Source organism: Dermacentor silvarum, chromosome 4 (assembly GCF_013339745.2).
Source record: "Dermacentor silvarum isolate Dsil-2018 chromosome 4, BIME_Dsil_1.4, whole genome shotgun sequence".
NCBI classification, from domain to species: Eukaryota; Metazoa; Arthropoda; class Arachnida; order Ixodida; family Ixodidae; genus Dermacentor; species Dermacentor silvarum.
In genome coordinates this window covers 88,400,004-88,414,644 of record NC_051157.2, presented here as the reverse complement: position 1 = coordinate 88,414,644, position 14,641 = coordinate 88,400,004, and the positions used below count along the sequence as shown (strand labels likewise).

The 14,641-nt window shown below is 46.2% G+C and overlaps 1 protein-coding gene and 1 long non-coding RNA gene across 5 annotated transcripts in view; one reads left to right on the top strand and one right to left on the bottom strand.

The window, feature by feature from the left end:
- LOC119450365 (negative elongation factor A) overlaps window positions 1–11,578 on the bottom strand; it is a 45,197-nt gene extending 33,619 nt beyond the window's left edge. The window contains exons 1-5 of one of the 4 annotated variants that reach the window (XM_049665829.1): window positions 11,338–11,468; window positions 10,142–10,305; window positions 8,482–8,653; window positions 5,694–5,855; window positions 579–671 (exon numbers count right to left, since the gene is read on the bottom strand). In XM_049665829.1, the coding sequence (XP_049521786.1) occupies window positions 579–671; window positions 5,694–5,855; window positions 8,482–8,590 (364 nt within the window). In that variant the 5' untranslated portion in view covers window positions 8,591–8,653; window positions 10,142–10,305; window positions 11,338–11,468. Of the gene's footprint in view, window positions 1–578; window positions 672–5,693; window positions 5,856–8,481; window positions 8,654–9,217; window positions 9,991–10,141; window positions 10,306–10,693; window positions 10,995–11,337 lie in introns of those variants that run through there. The other 3 variants (XM_037713797.2, XM_049665826.1, XM_049665827.1) reach the window with 3 other exon arrangements.
- Window positions 11,157–14,641, top strand: part of LOC125944736 (uncharacterized) — a 43,250-nt gene continuing 39,765 nt past the window's right edge. The window contains exon 1 of the long non-coding RNA XR_007466418.1: window positions 11,157–11,279. This is a non-coding gene — a long non-coding RNA (uncharacterized LOC125944736). The remainder of the gene's footprint in view (window positions 11,280–14,641) is intronic.

Here is a 14,641-nt window from a genome sequence, read left to right as displayed (position 1 = left end):
GATTTCAAAAGAAGCCATTTTATTCTCTGGGGAATGGTGCTCAGTCAAATGCCCCTGCTACACAGGTTAGACCCTTTCCTTCAACTAGATGCTGCGCAGCATCAATTGCTTCTCTTTTGGGGTGCTTTTTCAGGTGCCAAATCATACCTGCATCGAATATTTCGTGGTGGGTATAATTCACCACAGTGCCGAACCACCTGCTGATCACAATAAACTAGCGGGAAAATCCAGCGCAATACGAGATGACCAGCGCTGACGATAACGAAAACAAGGCTGGGCACAAAACACTGTGAGTGTATGGAGATGCAATATGCATTATGGAGATGTGCATTTTCTACACATTTCTGACAGATCAGACCTATCGACACTGATTTGTGCAGAGCTTTACGAGCTGTGGGATTATCTCCTTGTTAGAATGGTCATGTTCCATGCCGCAGACCCAGATTTGAACCTTGGCTGAGCCAATATATTTTTCAACGTGCAGCTAATACTGAGCACACAGTCATACTACCAAATTATGAAAAGCTAGTAAGGTGACATACACAGCTACGTATTTGCTGTAATATCTGTAGTCTTACTTGAATCATTCAGGTTCTTTGTAAGCCCTCGACACCTAATTGGCACAGATGAAGAAGGTGTGTTCCGCTTGGCATTGGACAAGGCATCTTGCGCTGAAATAAAGAATATAACACGTCAGAAAAACCAATAACTGCAAAACCCAACCAGTCGTCAGGGCCCTGAGAATCAGTGAAACGCGACCATTAGCACACCTCCCACTACAAGTCTGAGACGACGTTCTATATGACAAGAACATTCGGTTCCCATTTTATTGCGATAGCAATTATATGGACACTTCAACCGGATTTCTGCCGTCGGCGTCGCCGTGAGGTTCCAGTATAGATTCCAAGGGCGATAAAATCGTCGCCGCGCGCCGTATGCGCTAGCGAAAGCGCGCGGAGGACGCGCACTATCACAGAGGGCGAACTCCCCCGCGCGCTATCCCAGAGAGCGAATGCTCGGCGGAAAGCAAACGCGACCGTCGCGTGGGGGCATGGGAGGGAGGGAGGCGGGGCGGCGCTGTGCTCCGGCACCAAAGGCGTATCTTGCCACTCAATCTCCCACGCGAAAGCAACAAAGCGGGAAGAAGGGGGGAGAGGGGGCAGCTTCTCCTCTGCCAACATTTTCTCCTTTGCAGTTTGCCCGCCGGTGCCCGTCGCCCGCACCGTCTCTTATCTCCACACGGCTCTGACCTTTGTATGCGTTGTTCATTCGCCGCTCAGTTTCCGTTGAAGCGATAGACCGCGCGAACCTGCGCTTGCTGCCAGCGTTTTGACAGTCGTTGGCTGCGGTCATTCAGTGTGATCTATTCATGTTTGCTTGTGCGCACTGACACCAGATTGTTAATTCAGTTAGTAAGCCAAAGTCTCCAAGTTTATGCAGCCGATAAAACTACTATCCCCACTCCGAATAGCTCTCTACTAATTTGCTATCGCAATCGATGCTTCGCCTTTCGGGCGAAACTGCGACATTTTTTCTGTATCTAAAATAATAAATAAAATAAGATTTTGTCAGCTCTGTGATGAAAGCTACAATTGCTTTGTGCAGGGGTAGGACTGACCAAAGTCATTTTGGCGCAATTTCTGGAGCAGGTAAAAATGCGTTTTGGAGCAGCTTGGTGCAGACAAAATAGCATATTGGAGCAGCTTGGAACAGACTAAATTTAATTTTGGAACAATTTGGAGCAGATAAAATTTTAATTTGAAGCAGATTGGAGCCCGCCAATCTGAATTTTGGTGGAATAATAGAATACGGCAGCGCACTTGGAAACCACGACCCAACACAGAATAACCAATCTGAAGCTCGAAGTAGAAGCGTAATTTGTAGCTATAGTGTACTAGAATATGGAAGCTTTCTTGTAAAGCCGGAAACATTGGTTGTACAACGATCAAACTATATATTTCAGCATCTACGCTCATGACAATAGCGGAAAATGTTCTCAATTTATCCGGTCCAATCGACGCTGTAACATAATTTCTGTGTCACCGTATGTCACCGCAGACCAAGAGAGCCGCAATCAACCCTGGGCTGGTATAATGTAAAACCAGTCCAATCTGTTTTTGTTGCAATAGCTACATGGACACTCCAGGCGCATTTCTGGCGTCGCCGTGATGTTTCATAGAAAGTCCAGGGGCACATAACATCATCGCCGCATGCCGTATACTGAGGATGAGCCGACGAGGTTGAGCCTACGATGGCACCTCAATCTCGTGCGCGCGTGGGAGGAAAGCGGGGAGGAAGTGCGCCGACTTCTATTGCGCGCAAGGCACCGGGGGAAAAGTCATTTAACTCCAGCAGCTGCTGCGTGTGGGGCGGCCGCGCGGGCCCTACCTTGAAAGCGATCTGCGACAGGGACATAGTGCGAGTCCTGATAGCTTCGTGTGCGCTGTTTTTCGCCGCTTAGTTCGTGTTGAAGCGAGGCAGCGCAAAGGTGAATTCAATCGTTGCTGCAGCTGTGCTTGCTCACTCAAGCGTTTTCACAGCGAGTTGCTGCGGTAATCGAGTGAGATGTGTTCATGTTTTCTTGTGCTCGCGTGACACCATACTTGTTAATTTAGTGAGTGAACACATGTTTACAAGTTTATACCGGCCGATAAATATACCATCCTTGCTTCTTACAGATGTCTACTAATTTTCTATCGCAATCGATGCTTAGCCTTTCGGGCAATACTGCGGCGTTTTATTCCAAGTCCGACATTAGCCTTTCGTGATAAGTCAAAATGGCTCACGCCTCGCCCATATGGGCATAAAAACAGATTGGAATAGCTTTATGTTATACCGGCCTTGAAGACGCCCGCCCGCTTCACCTGCTGCAGCGCGTGCCTTCGAAATATCTAGTTCGCTCGCAGCGCTCTCAGCCTACTTTTTGTTTTGCACCTCAGCTAGGGAGTGCTGCGGCGCTCGGCCCCCTCAACCGTATTCTAGTACACTCTAAACACAGCCGCCCTAGCCGTTCCGACAGCAGCAACCGCCGGCAGTGGCTGCGCGCGCGCCGGCCACTTCCCGGAGGCGCTGGAAAGTCCAGTGTTATAAGCGCGAACATTACGAGAAACTCTGCGGAGGGTGCCGTCACACGGTGTGCATAATGTGAATGGCTGCACTCTTTTTTGGAGAACGAATCCGTTCGCTGTTTGCGGCCACTGCCGAAGCCTTGCAGGCGCAGCATGGCGCAATTACGGTCAATTTTCTGTGTTTGGCGCAGGAGTCCCACCCCTGTTTCTGATACTGTCAAACGTCATCATAACAAAGTTGCGTCCAACCCTGAACTGCCTTCGTTATATCCATTACTCTTTATCAGAATATATTTGTTACCCATTGGAATCAGCGAGACACATTGAGGTTATACTGAGGTTATAGTTTTTATAAACAGGAGCAGATAACTCAAATGTGACACAACACCTTGCAGGGCCAAAATAGCAAAAAACCACTCCTGTAAGAAACTTCCCACTGGCCAGTGCATAGCCAGTTAACATACAAAAAACATGAAATGCAAAACAAAACAAAAATGCTGTTCATTCTAACAACCCGTTTGCTTTTATAGAATTCTTAACACAGTCTACCTTTCCTCCGCACACACTACTGTCCCAAGATTATATTATTGGCATGTTGGATTCGATCAAATACTGCCAAATAAAGGAGTGGTGCACTTGGCCATTTCTTCTACTGCTTCTTTCAAATGGGCCCTGAACAATTTTTTATCGAAGTGGAGAAAGGCATTTGAAGTGAAAATAGGCTATTTCAGAAATAAAGTTCTTTAATGCGTTTAGCAGAAGCGGAGTTATTGGCAATCAAACACGGCCTCCGCTGTGCTCCTCATTCCTTCTTCAATGCCTTGCATTGCGAAGGCTACTACAGCTGAATGGAGCGGGGCCAGAACACTCCACCTTCGAAATGTCACCGTGGCGAGCAGTTCAAATTTCATTTTGGATGTTAACATAGACTGCACGACTTGTGATTTTGGTGCCTACGATGCGCTAAACATAAGCCAAACGTGGTTGTCCTCAGCGAGCTGTAGTGTGCTTAGTCAGCAGACTCGTGGTGGCACCCCGCGGCAGCCGTGGTGTAGCCGAACGCAGCGACCAATAGCAGCTGCGTATGGGAATGTGCTTTATTACGAAATAAAGCACCAAGAAAAGAGTGAGGATCATGGCTCCTGTTGAAACGAGAGTGCTTGAGAGAAAGGTGACTTCGCGCTCTGCTTGCGAGCTCCATGCACCACATACGACAGCAAAATTTGGCCGAGATGTTCACAGCAGCGTACGCTACCCGCAGACTATGTTATTTCACCAAGCCCAAGGGGTGGTTCAGGGCCCCTTTAATTCAACTCACTGGATAATCAGATCAATTCTGTCAGTTCTGTCAAGATTAAAGTGATGCAAGTCGACTGTGTTGGGCATGGCATCCAAGAATATTGGTGCAGCTATGAAGATCTTGGAGGCCGTGTGCTAGGCAACCTATCTACAACATCACACTTCAGAAGGGCTGCAGCAGATTCAGCGCAGTCAGCACTGTACTGATCTAAGGTCTGAATTTGAGCTAGATTGTAAGGCAACATGTTTGAATGAAACAGAGCAATAGACAGGAGACGGCGATCAGCAATCTGTGTGTCCGTTTGCTACTCGCTGTGTCCCGTCTTCTTACTGTTTGGTTCAAAAGTGCACTGAAATTCATTTAGCTGTGGAACTGGAATGGCAAAGCTACAATAACATTATGACTTCATCATAATTATGCTGATTCAGTTGCCAAGCATTAAGGAAAGCGAGAATGCACCACCTGCATTACCAATAAACATGGTGTAGGATATGTACTCTTTAGGTGGGGACACTTCTCGGCTTGCTTGCGAGAAGCTATCGACCAGATAAACTAGCAATGGCGCACATTGATCGGCCTGATGACGGAAGCAGATACCTATCGGCGGGACGACGCAAGTTCTGTTAAAACGCAGGTGAGAGCTTTCGCGGACAAGGAACGCACTGAACAGACAAGGAACACGCAGCGTTGCGGTGCCGTATCTGCTCCGTCGAGGCGATGCCTTCTTCCCCACGCCCTGCTCTCACCACGACGACCTACTTTCACGCATCAATCACTTCGGATTTCCCGCGAAGCGCCGGCTGCTATGGCAATGGTTGATAAAACCTTTTCTGTCTTGAAGTTGCACTGTTCCGTCGATAGGCATCCTCTGCTACAACCAGGCTGATCGACATGCGCCGTTGCTACTTCATGTGGTTGATTACGTCTCGCAAGTGTCCTCATCTAAAGAGCATATACAGTGGAATCTCGATACAATGGAATCTTGACGGGAGCAAGAAAATAAAGCATATCATCTAAACATTGTATCATCCAATGTATTATCCAACTAAATCGCATTATCGGGAAAAGAAAAAAAAATCGATAATCCCGAAAAACATGTTACGCGGAATCATATCAACGAGGTTCCACTGTACTATCTTACACCGTGCCAATAAAGGTGTCCTCAGGCACATCTAGTTTTGCTGAAATGTGTGCTAGAATATTTTACATCAATGCAGAGAGCATTTGGTGTATGTTAGCTCAGAAATTGACAATTTTGAATTTTCCATTTCATATTGACACGTTTGGAAAACCTCACACAGGTTAAAGACAAGAGAGAGACTCACACTTCTGGAGCAGCTCCGCCCGAAGGGCAGCAGACTTGGGCTTCCGCTTCAAGGCAAAGTGCTTCACGGGCTGCGGAAGTTGGCCAACTAACGCAGTCAGGGCGTGTTTGTTGAGGTACAGGCATTCCAGAGGAAGGATGTTCTTGTCGGCATGTTTTTTTACTGCAGGGAGCACATAAAATGTTAGGTGTTTTACTGTGGGTACAAAAGTGACACTTTTTATACAAGGCAAATTGTAATCAACTATATGTCCTACAGCAAGTGATTTTGTGACAACTGGGCGCACACTATAAGTTGCTGCACTGCTTTAACGATCATAAATGTAACAATCCAGTCTAATTAACATAATCGGCGATACTTTGTATTCACGTTTATTGCTAGGAAGCATCACTCACAACTGCAAATGACATTTAAAAAAAGGTGCTGCCATGCTTCTACACACTGTTGGCTTCTGATAATTTTTTCGGCCACTACTGTGCTACTGCATAATGCAAAGTAACACATGCTGCAAAAATTTACTGACAGCACAGTGTGCTCACAGACAGCCTGGTTAGGATTATTCTAAACCCCATGTTCATATTGATCTCAATGCATTAAGTACCTTGTGCACTATGTCTTCCCGACAGTCATCCCTGTACAAAAAACATCCATCATTGACACAGTCTCAACTTTCTCCACTTCATGAATGCCCTCTAATGCACCATTACAGACCATACTCTTTCCAGAGAAGCCAGAGTTTGAATAAAATGAAGGCCTTGCTTGAATTACATGACTCCAGAATGAAATAACACTGCTTCCAGTCTTGCATAGACATGCAGATTCTCTAAATAGACACAACATGTAAACAAAATGAATTGACATGCACTGAACTCCATTCATTTTTAACGACATCGAAACCAAGTAGCCCGAACTTCCTCACTCCCGGACTACAGTGGCCCTAGAGTGCTTGAACTCGTAGACTAAGCAGAAGCACAAAAAAAAAAAATGTATTATACAGTATCTGGATGCTGCAAGAAAGCTGGAAAAGTTCTTAGTATCATTGTTTAAAGAAAACAGCGTGAAATTTCGAACAGGAGACAAGAAAAGGACACAATATGGGCACTGACTAAGAAGAGTAAATTTATTCCCACTGACACTTGCTTAAATCAGAAAAACAGAGCATCATGTCATGCCTGAAATAGCCAATTACAGTCAAACTCAAGAAATCTAAATTATACATAAGGCTACAGGTTTTTATGGAGCAGCTCTAAGGCACTCATTCCAGTGGTGAGCGGCGACGGTGTAACGAAGCGAACAAGCACACCAACAGGTGATAGCGAACGCGGAGCACAGTGGGGGATGACAGACGTGAGGAGGAAAGAGGAGGATGGTATGGTGAAAGCGTGAGAAAAAAAGTGTAGTGCAGCGACGATGGCTACGAGATGGTGCCAGAGTAGCGCGCCTCGTCGGCGGCGGCTGCTGTGAATCACGCCCACGCACTGGCTCTCACAATCTCCAGATTAGAGAGGCAGTCACGCCACACTTCACTCCGTTTGCAACGTGCCACACGAGACAGACTGTCTGCACCAGCCAATATATCGCGAAGTGAAAACACCGTATAGAGCTACGCTCAAATTTTACATTAGGGAGTATCATAATGGTTGGTGAATTTTCTGTGCAGCAATACAGATGGTTTGCCTACCTAGGCATCCACTAGCTTGTCTACATAAAATGCTTCTGCCATCTCATAGCGTTTTATCTTTATGCCAGTAAAGAAAAGTGATGGCATTAAATTAAAGGCTGAACCGCAGCTGCAATTTTGACAGGACAGAGAAATGTTTGATGGAGGCACAATCATCAAAGACCCCATGAATTTAGCCCCTCTCTCATAAATGCTTCAGCCGGACTGGCAGACGTAACATGACCATGTAAGAATTAAATGCAACACACAACCCGAATGTGACATTAAATGTCTGCCAGCATGTTTAACCCCTTCCATGCCTTGGATAAGCTCAGTTAGCCCCCAGGTTGACTGTAAAAGCAGCCAGAGACGAGCTCAGCTCGTCAGCGGCTCGTCAGCGGTAGCTTGCATTTTCTAGCAATGCCGTCGACGAGCTTAGCTTTGGCTCAGTGCTTAGTCTGGCTTTTGGTAGATGGAAGCACATAATCCATGGGACAACACAAGCACAAGCAACTTATTCCTTCTGAGGAAGTAAAAAATGTTGGCAACGGGGTTTAATAATTTAGTCATTCTTGGTTAGAATTCGGGTTGATGGCATGGCACAGAAAGGGTTAACATAACGTCTACTTGGCTTCCTTTTACTTTAAGCTTGATTTTTCTCTGTTTCAAATCTTTGCACAAAATATTGACGTGCTTATTAGTGCCAAAAAAAAAAAAAACTTTGTACAACATATATATATAAATATCGTAAGCACCTGTACCACATCCTAAATGTGTGTTCTTTTTTATACTGCCATCATGCAGCTCAATAGAGTTAGTACGGTTGAATATGTGGGGCTTAGTAGTATACCCTGAGACACAAGCAGCTCTGAATTTGTGAGCACTGCAAGGCTACACAGCTCCTGCCAAGTGAAGATGCACAAATTAAATACTATGCATAATGTGCAAAATGAACTCCAGTATCATAGTCATAATTTTATGCTTGAGATACACACACCAACAATGGATTCCAATCTAAAATAAGACATCACGGCACTTTTCTGCAAGAAACAGCACCAAATGTGGTTTAAGAACACTTTAGTAATTTTTATACACTTTACAGAATGAACCCAGAGAAGTTGGACGCACCCAGCTTTCGGAGGTCATTGCAAAGGTCAACAAAAACCCCCGAGTTTTCTTCGATGTTGAAGTTCAGTGTCCCACTGGCGGGAAATGCCCGCAGTAGCTCGGCGAGCATGCTGACCCACTGGTCACTGTCAGCGGACGCCACCTCCAGAATGTCCTCTAATTCAGCCTTCCACTGGTGTTGCGCAGGGGCAAGAGAAGAAGAAGACACAGGGGATGATGATGGGACATCAGAAAATGCTAGCTCATACTGAAGGTGGATTTACAATGGCATAAAACACCAGCCTGCACATGGACTGAACTGTCATGTGACTATTTGTCAGCATACCCCTCAAGATACATTCTGTTCATGCAATGGGGATGCTGCAACGAACTATCACTGCACCTTCCTTAATCCAGACATGCACATTGCCCAAGATGCCTCTATTCAGTGCCGCTCTAGGCTACGTCACATGCAAATACAAGCAACATTTAAAAAATATCATTCACTACAAACACATCTGGAAAAACTTGCAGAAGGAGCATTTAAGCCACAAAAACTTATCTTTTAAGGTCTAGATGGCTCCTTTGTTCTTATAAACAGTCTTCAACATGACACTACCTTGACATAGTGACCTATATGGCATAGTCTACAAACACACAAGATTTACCTTACAAGTGATGGCACACATTGGGTTACCAACGCTCTTTCATTTCTAAAGTGATAAATGCAATACTCTGAACTTAAAATTTTACGCACCTTAAACTTGGTTTTGATCATCAAGATAGTGAACACCACTGCTAATCTCCTACATTAACAGTACGTTCATAGAATCTCAATCTAGTATTACAAGTGATAGCAAACATGTGACTTAGGTTCCAGGTTATTAGAATGACATCAAATGCTACAATAAATACCAAAGTTACCAAAGGAGTTTTTCGAACATGATCTCTCCTTGCAAATGCCAAATTCAGCAATCACCAAAGTTTCGGATCCTTACACAAAATTAAATACTGACAAACGAGTGCGAGTTTGTAAGAGTGCCGTCAGATTTATTTTTAACTCCTATGGGCAAACTTCTATAATGGAAGTACTAAGGCAATGTGGACTACATTCCACCCAATTAAAATTATTCTTTCAACTAGAGAATAATCTTTAAAATTGACACTTTATGTCTCTTCACTTTTACTAATGGTTACATTATCAGACATAGGCACTCCCTAGAAATTACGTTGTTATGCCAAATAATTGCTATAAGTATTCCCATCCTCCTAAAACAATAGATGACTGGAATAACATTTCTCAAAAAACAAACACAGGATTCCTTGTCCCATAATGAAATACAAGCCATAGTGCAAGTTTAAAAACAATGCTTGCTTTTTCATCAAGGGCCTCTTCGATTATCCATTCCTGACAGTCCCGGACTGCCCAGGACAGTGCTTTCAGCCAATGAGCGTTGCGTATGCAGTCTTTCGGACAGTCTGGGACTGTCAGAGTCGGAAAATCGAAGAGGCCCACTGTCGAACTCAACACCACTGTCCTCTCATTTGCTTTACAGGTGCCAGAGTCTGACGAAATTGGAATCTTGAAATATCAACTAAGGAACCCAAAGTTTCTGCATCAAAGCAGCACTGTAATCCATTCATTAATTGCCTGAAATTAGAAAACAGAGAAAAGGGGTACCTGGAACACTAAAGGCAACACGAGTCGACTGATGAGCAAAAACCCGCAAAGCAGTGCTTATATTGTGCTGTATTTTTAAAATGTTTGTACAAAAATGTTTCCTAGCCCTGCAAGGCAGTGAAATACTTTCGTCAGCATGCCCATGTACTCCGATTTAAATACTCCTAGAACAAACAAAGAAAAAGGAAAAAAAAAAGAACGAAGAGCAAAGCGTTGTTAAAGACAAACTATTGAATCTAGCATGGAGAAGACTGGGTTGCAAAAACATGCCAATCCCCAATAGCACAAGAACATATTCTGCAACTGACAGTGTGCCCGTAACAGATCCGCACAGCACAAAAGAAGATACAAATAAAGCTGAAAGCAGTATGCAGGTGTAAAATTAAATCGATGCGAGAATACCGAACAGATGCGAAGATAAATTAAACGCCTATTAAGACAGACCGTGACCGCTGGCTTTACCAGGCACTGCACAGCTCAAGTCCAGCAGACTAGCGAGCATTAAACTGTCGTTCGTGCGCATAATGAGTAAATCAATCAACTGCTATTTACAAACAATGAGACCGTACGACCTAGCGGGCGGCGTTCCACACTGCCGGTCATCACAACGCCAACGCCAGCGACATGTGCACAAACGAACATCACTTTTTCAAAGTGCAGAACGCAAATGTGGACACATCGTACTACAGTTTTTTGAATTTTTTTCAGGGGCTTTACATCGTACGAACGTAGCGCGCAGCTAACCATTCGGCACTGCGCCACATAACTCGCGCCAAGTTCGCTACCGCCTATCCCGCGCCTACTATGGAAATGAGGGCTTGGCAAGAACTAAGGACGCAAAACAAAGCGGAAAAACACCAGCCGTGTGTTTTGATCGAAACTGAACGGATTCAAACAAACAATAAAGACAAACGGAAACATGTGCAAAGACAGCTATGACGTACTCGAGCAGTCTCGACGTAAGTGGCTATCGCAGCGTTCAGCGGCACCGCTAGTCCTGTGACACCTTCCAGCTGGTGTGTATACCAAACAGCGAACGCTCTCCTAAGCGGGTCGCAGCTGTCCGCGTAACGCTTCCAATAATCATGATACGTGCCATAGATCAACACAGATAGTACGGAGAACAATCTGAACGCAAGTAAGTCTCTCGCAGACGCTAAAATAAGACGAAATAGCTAATGAGAGGCTGGTCTTACCTCTTCCACATTGCGTCGCGGTATGTGCAGGAAGGAGAGTAGCAGCTTGAGCTTTACCTGGGACTGTAGCTCAATGAAACATTCTCTAATGTTTTTTAACACATCCTGGTTCAATTGAGAACATATTGAATAGCCTGACCAGAGGTCGTTACTCGTTCCCAGTTTGTTGTGCAGCCAGAGAGACGTGTCGCTGTCGCGCACAAGCGCCATATTGGAAACGAACAATTTTTAAGACGCCATTTTGAGAAACTGGTAGCCTCAAACCGGGCTTCGCAGCGTCTCCGCTTTTGACCGCTGCTGCTTTGGTGTCGCTAAAATAGTGTGCTTTCGGTTTCGTTTATACGTCAAACTTCGACTTAATTTTCACTTTTTTTTGTTTTTGTAGCCAGTTAATAGTGTCCACATAGACTTTTCAGTTTTCACCCATGCAACTGTGTCGTACTCGCATCTCGGAGGCCATGCCAGCTATGCTTTTGGCGTACTGTGATGCATTCGCTAGAGTTACTGTATCTAGCCTTCGCTTCTCTACAGCGCACGCAGCGGCCGCACAGCCGCACAGCGGTGCTCACGAGCACGACCTAAAGCCCCTAAACATGCCTAAACTTCGAGGGGCTTTAGCACGACCTACGTATGGTGGTTAGAAGGGCCACCATAGTACTACCAACTAAAATCCCTGAAAAAAACTAGGTAAGTGGTTCTTGAGGGAAAGGGAAAGGTTGGCGCTATCTTCTGCAGCCCTGGAGGGAGCACGGCTCAGCGCCAACGGGGAGGGGTAAGTGGGAGCGAAAGAAGGGATAGAGTGGAGACGCCATGGCTGGGCGAAGCAAAACCGGCAGGCATAGGCGGCACGTATCAGGCCGAGATGGAAGGCCTTGGTGTGCTGCAGAGTCTGCAGGGGTGTTGTGCCAGGCCGGTCAGGCCCGGGGTGGAGTGGGAGGCCGTGAGGCCTTCCCGCTTGTAGAAATGTCCTTAGAGGCGTGCGGAGAGCCCTGACGAGTCAAGGAACTCCACGACGCCTCGAAGTGCAGAAAGGTGGTGTCGGCCGGGGAAGAGGAGATCTTCCTCCTTGCCACAGGGGAGGCCCAGGCGGCGGAACTCCTGCAGGAGTGGGCCCCGCTGCTGGAGGTACGCCGGGCAGGCCAGCAGGAGATGTTCGATCGTCTCCGGCTCCCCGCAGGAGCTGCAGGCCGGGGACGTCGCTCGTCCCAGTCGGTAGCTGCGTGCTGCCGTCTGAAAAAAACTAAAGTAGCGCCATTCGTGTCGCCCATGCAGGCTCCTCCTCTCCCGCGTGTCTTGCAGATTGTAAATGGAGCCAGTTGAGGGGTGGCATGGCTGTTGGCCGAAAAGATGGGCTTGTTCAAATCTTTCCGCTAAACGGACTAGAGCGCTGCGGTCTAAAGCGATTCATTGGAAGAGTGTTCGAGAGATAAATACGGCAAGTATCATGCTTTGTAGACCAGTGAAATAATAAAAACGCTTGCACTGCAAAAAACATCACCTCAAGCAAGCAATACTCGATGCGAGAGCCGACCGTTTGCTTGCGGACGCGCTCGGCGCTGACGCTCTCGATGGCAGCGCCACTATCGCCGTGTAAACTCGGCGGCGCTAAGAATCTGCAAGCATGACGCACTAGCTTTTCTGAAGGTAGTGAAGGCGCCATTTTGTCTGTCCACTGCGTTGTTTATTTTGGCACGCGATGCCGACCCGAAGAGCCGCGAAACGAGCGCGCGTTCCACAGACGACACCGGCGTACCGTTCGCCGAGCGCGGCCGCGCGCCGCTTTCGCTTTCGCGTCCGTAGTTTCCTCCTGGACGCTGTAGGGGCGCTGCTGCAGCTGCTGAGAGAGGAGGCAGAGGCGAAGGGGTGCGGTTGGCGCTACTTTATTTTTTTTTAGGGATTTTACTACCAACGCCTCTTATAGGAGGCGTTGCTACCACTGACCTGACTACGGTGTAAGAACATTTAGGTACTAGTACACTGTAATTTAGGTGTTAACACTGCGCGCGCGCGAGCGTCCAGATTATGTTCGGCTGCGCGCGGGCGTACGGAGTAGTTCTGCTGCGAGCAGGTAGATGGCGCCGCTGTCAGCGGTCCCAGCTGACGCTTTGACGCTTTACGTCAAGGGCATAGAAAGACGACTGGAAAACAGCGAATTAGGTTTTGATTTATCCTACATGCGTAATGGACAAATGGTGCAACAGAAGGTCCCTGGATTGATGTACGCAGACGACATTGTGCTACTAGCGGACAATAAAAAAGATTTACAGATACTTGCGAATATCTGTGGGAACGCAGCGACAAATCTAGGCCTTAAGTTTAGCACAGAGAAATCAGGGATTATGATCTTTAATGAACACACGAGTAACTTCGTGGTGTCAATTCAACAGCAAGTAATACCCATAGTGAAGCAATATAAGTACCTCGGCGTACACATAAACGAAGGAAAGAATTACTCAAGCAACCACCAAGATAATCTGAAAATAAAGGGGAAGCGGAATGCAGCATTAATGAAACACAGAGCACTGTGGGGCCACAATAAGTATGAGGTGGTGCGTGGAATCTGGAAAGGAGTAATGGTGCCAGCGCTAACATTCGCAAATGCCATTATATGCTTAAAATCGGATATATTGGCGGGTTTGGAAGTTAACCAAAGATCAGTAGGCCGGTTGGCTTTGGGAGCACACGGTAATACGACAAATGAGGCAGTGCATGGAGACATGGGTTGGGCCTCTTTTGAAGTCAGAGAAGCACAAAGCAAGATTAGTTTTGAAGAAAGGCTCAGGAACATGGATGAAAATAAATGGGCGGCTAAAGTGCACAAGTATCTCTACATGAAAAGCGTGGACACAGAATGGAGGAAGAGGTCAAGGAAGTTGGCAACCAAGTACAGGATAATCGAAACTGTAAATAGACAACCAGGGGTCATCAGAAAGAAAGTGAGAGAAATAGAGACCGTGAATTGGATGCAAAGAATGGAAACGAAAAGGACAATGGAGATTTACAAGAATGAGAAGACAGAAATTAGAAGGGAAAATCTGTACGATAACACAAAGGGCAGTGCCTTGCTATTTGAGGCTCGAACCGGTTGCCTAAGGACGAAAACATATCGGAACAAATATTCGGAACTAGATGAGACATGTGTATGCTGCAGTAAAGATCCAGAGACCACTCAGCACATCCTAATGGAATGCGACGGGATCCACCCAGCGAGAACCGTAGGTAACGTGCAACTCCCAGAAGCGCTTGGGTCTAAAGTGGAAGGAAACATAAACAGATCAGCCGTAGAGATCAGCAAGAGACGATT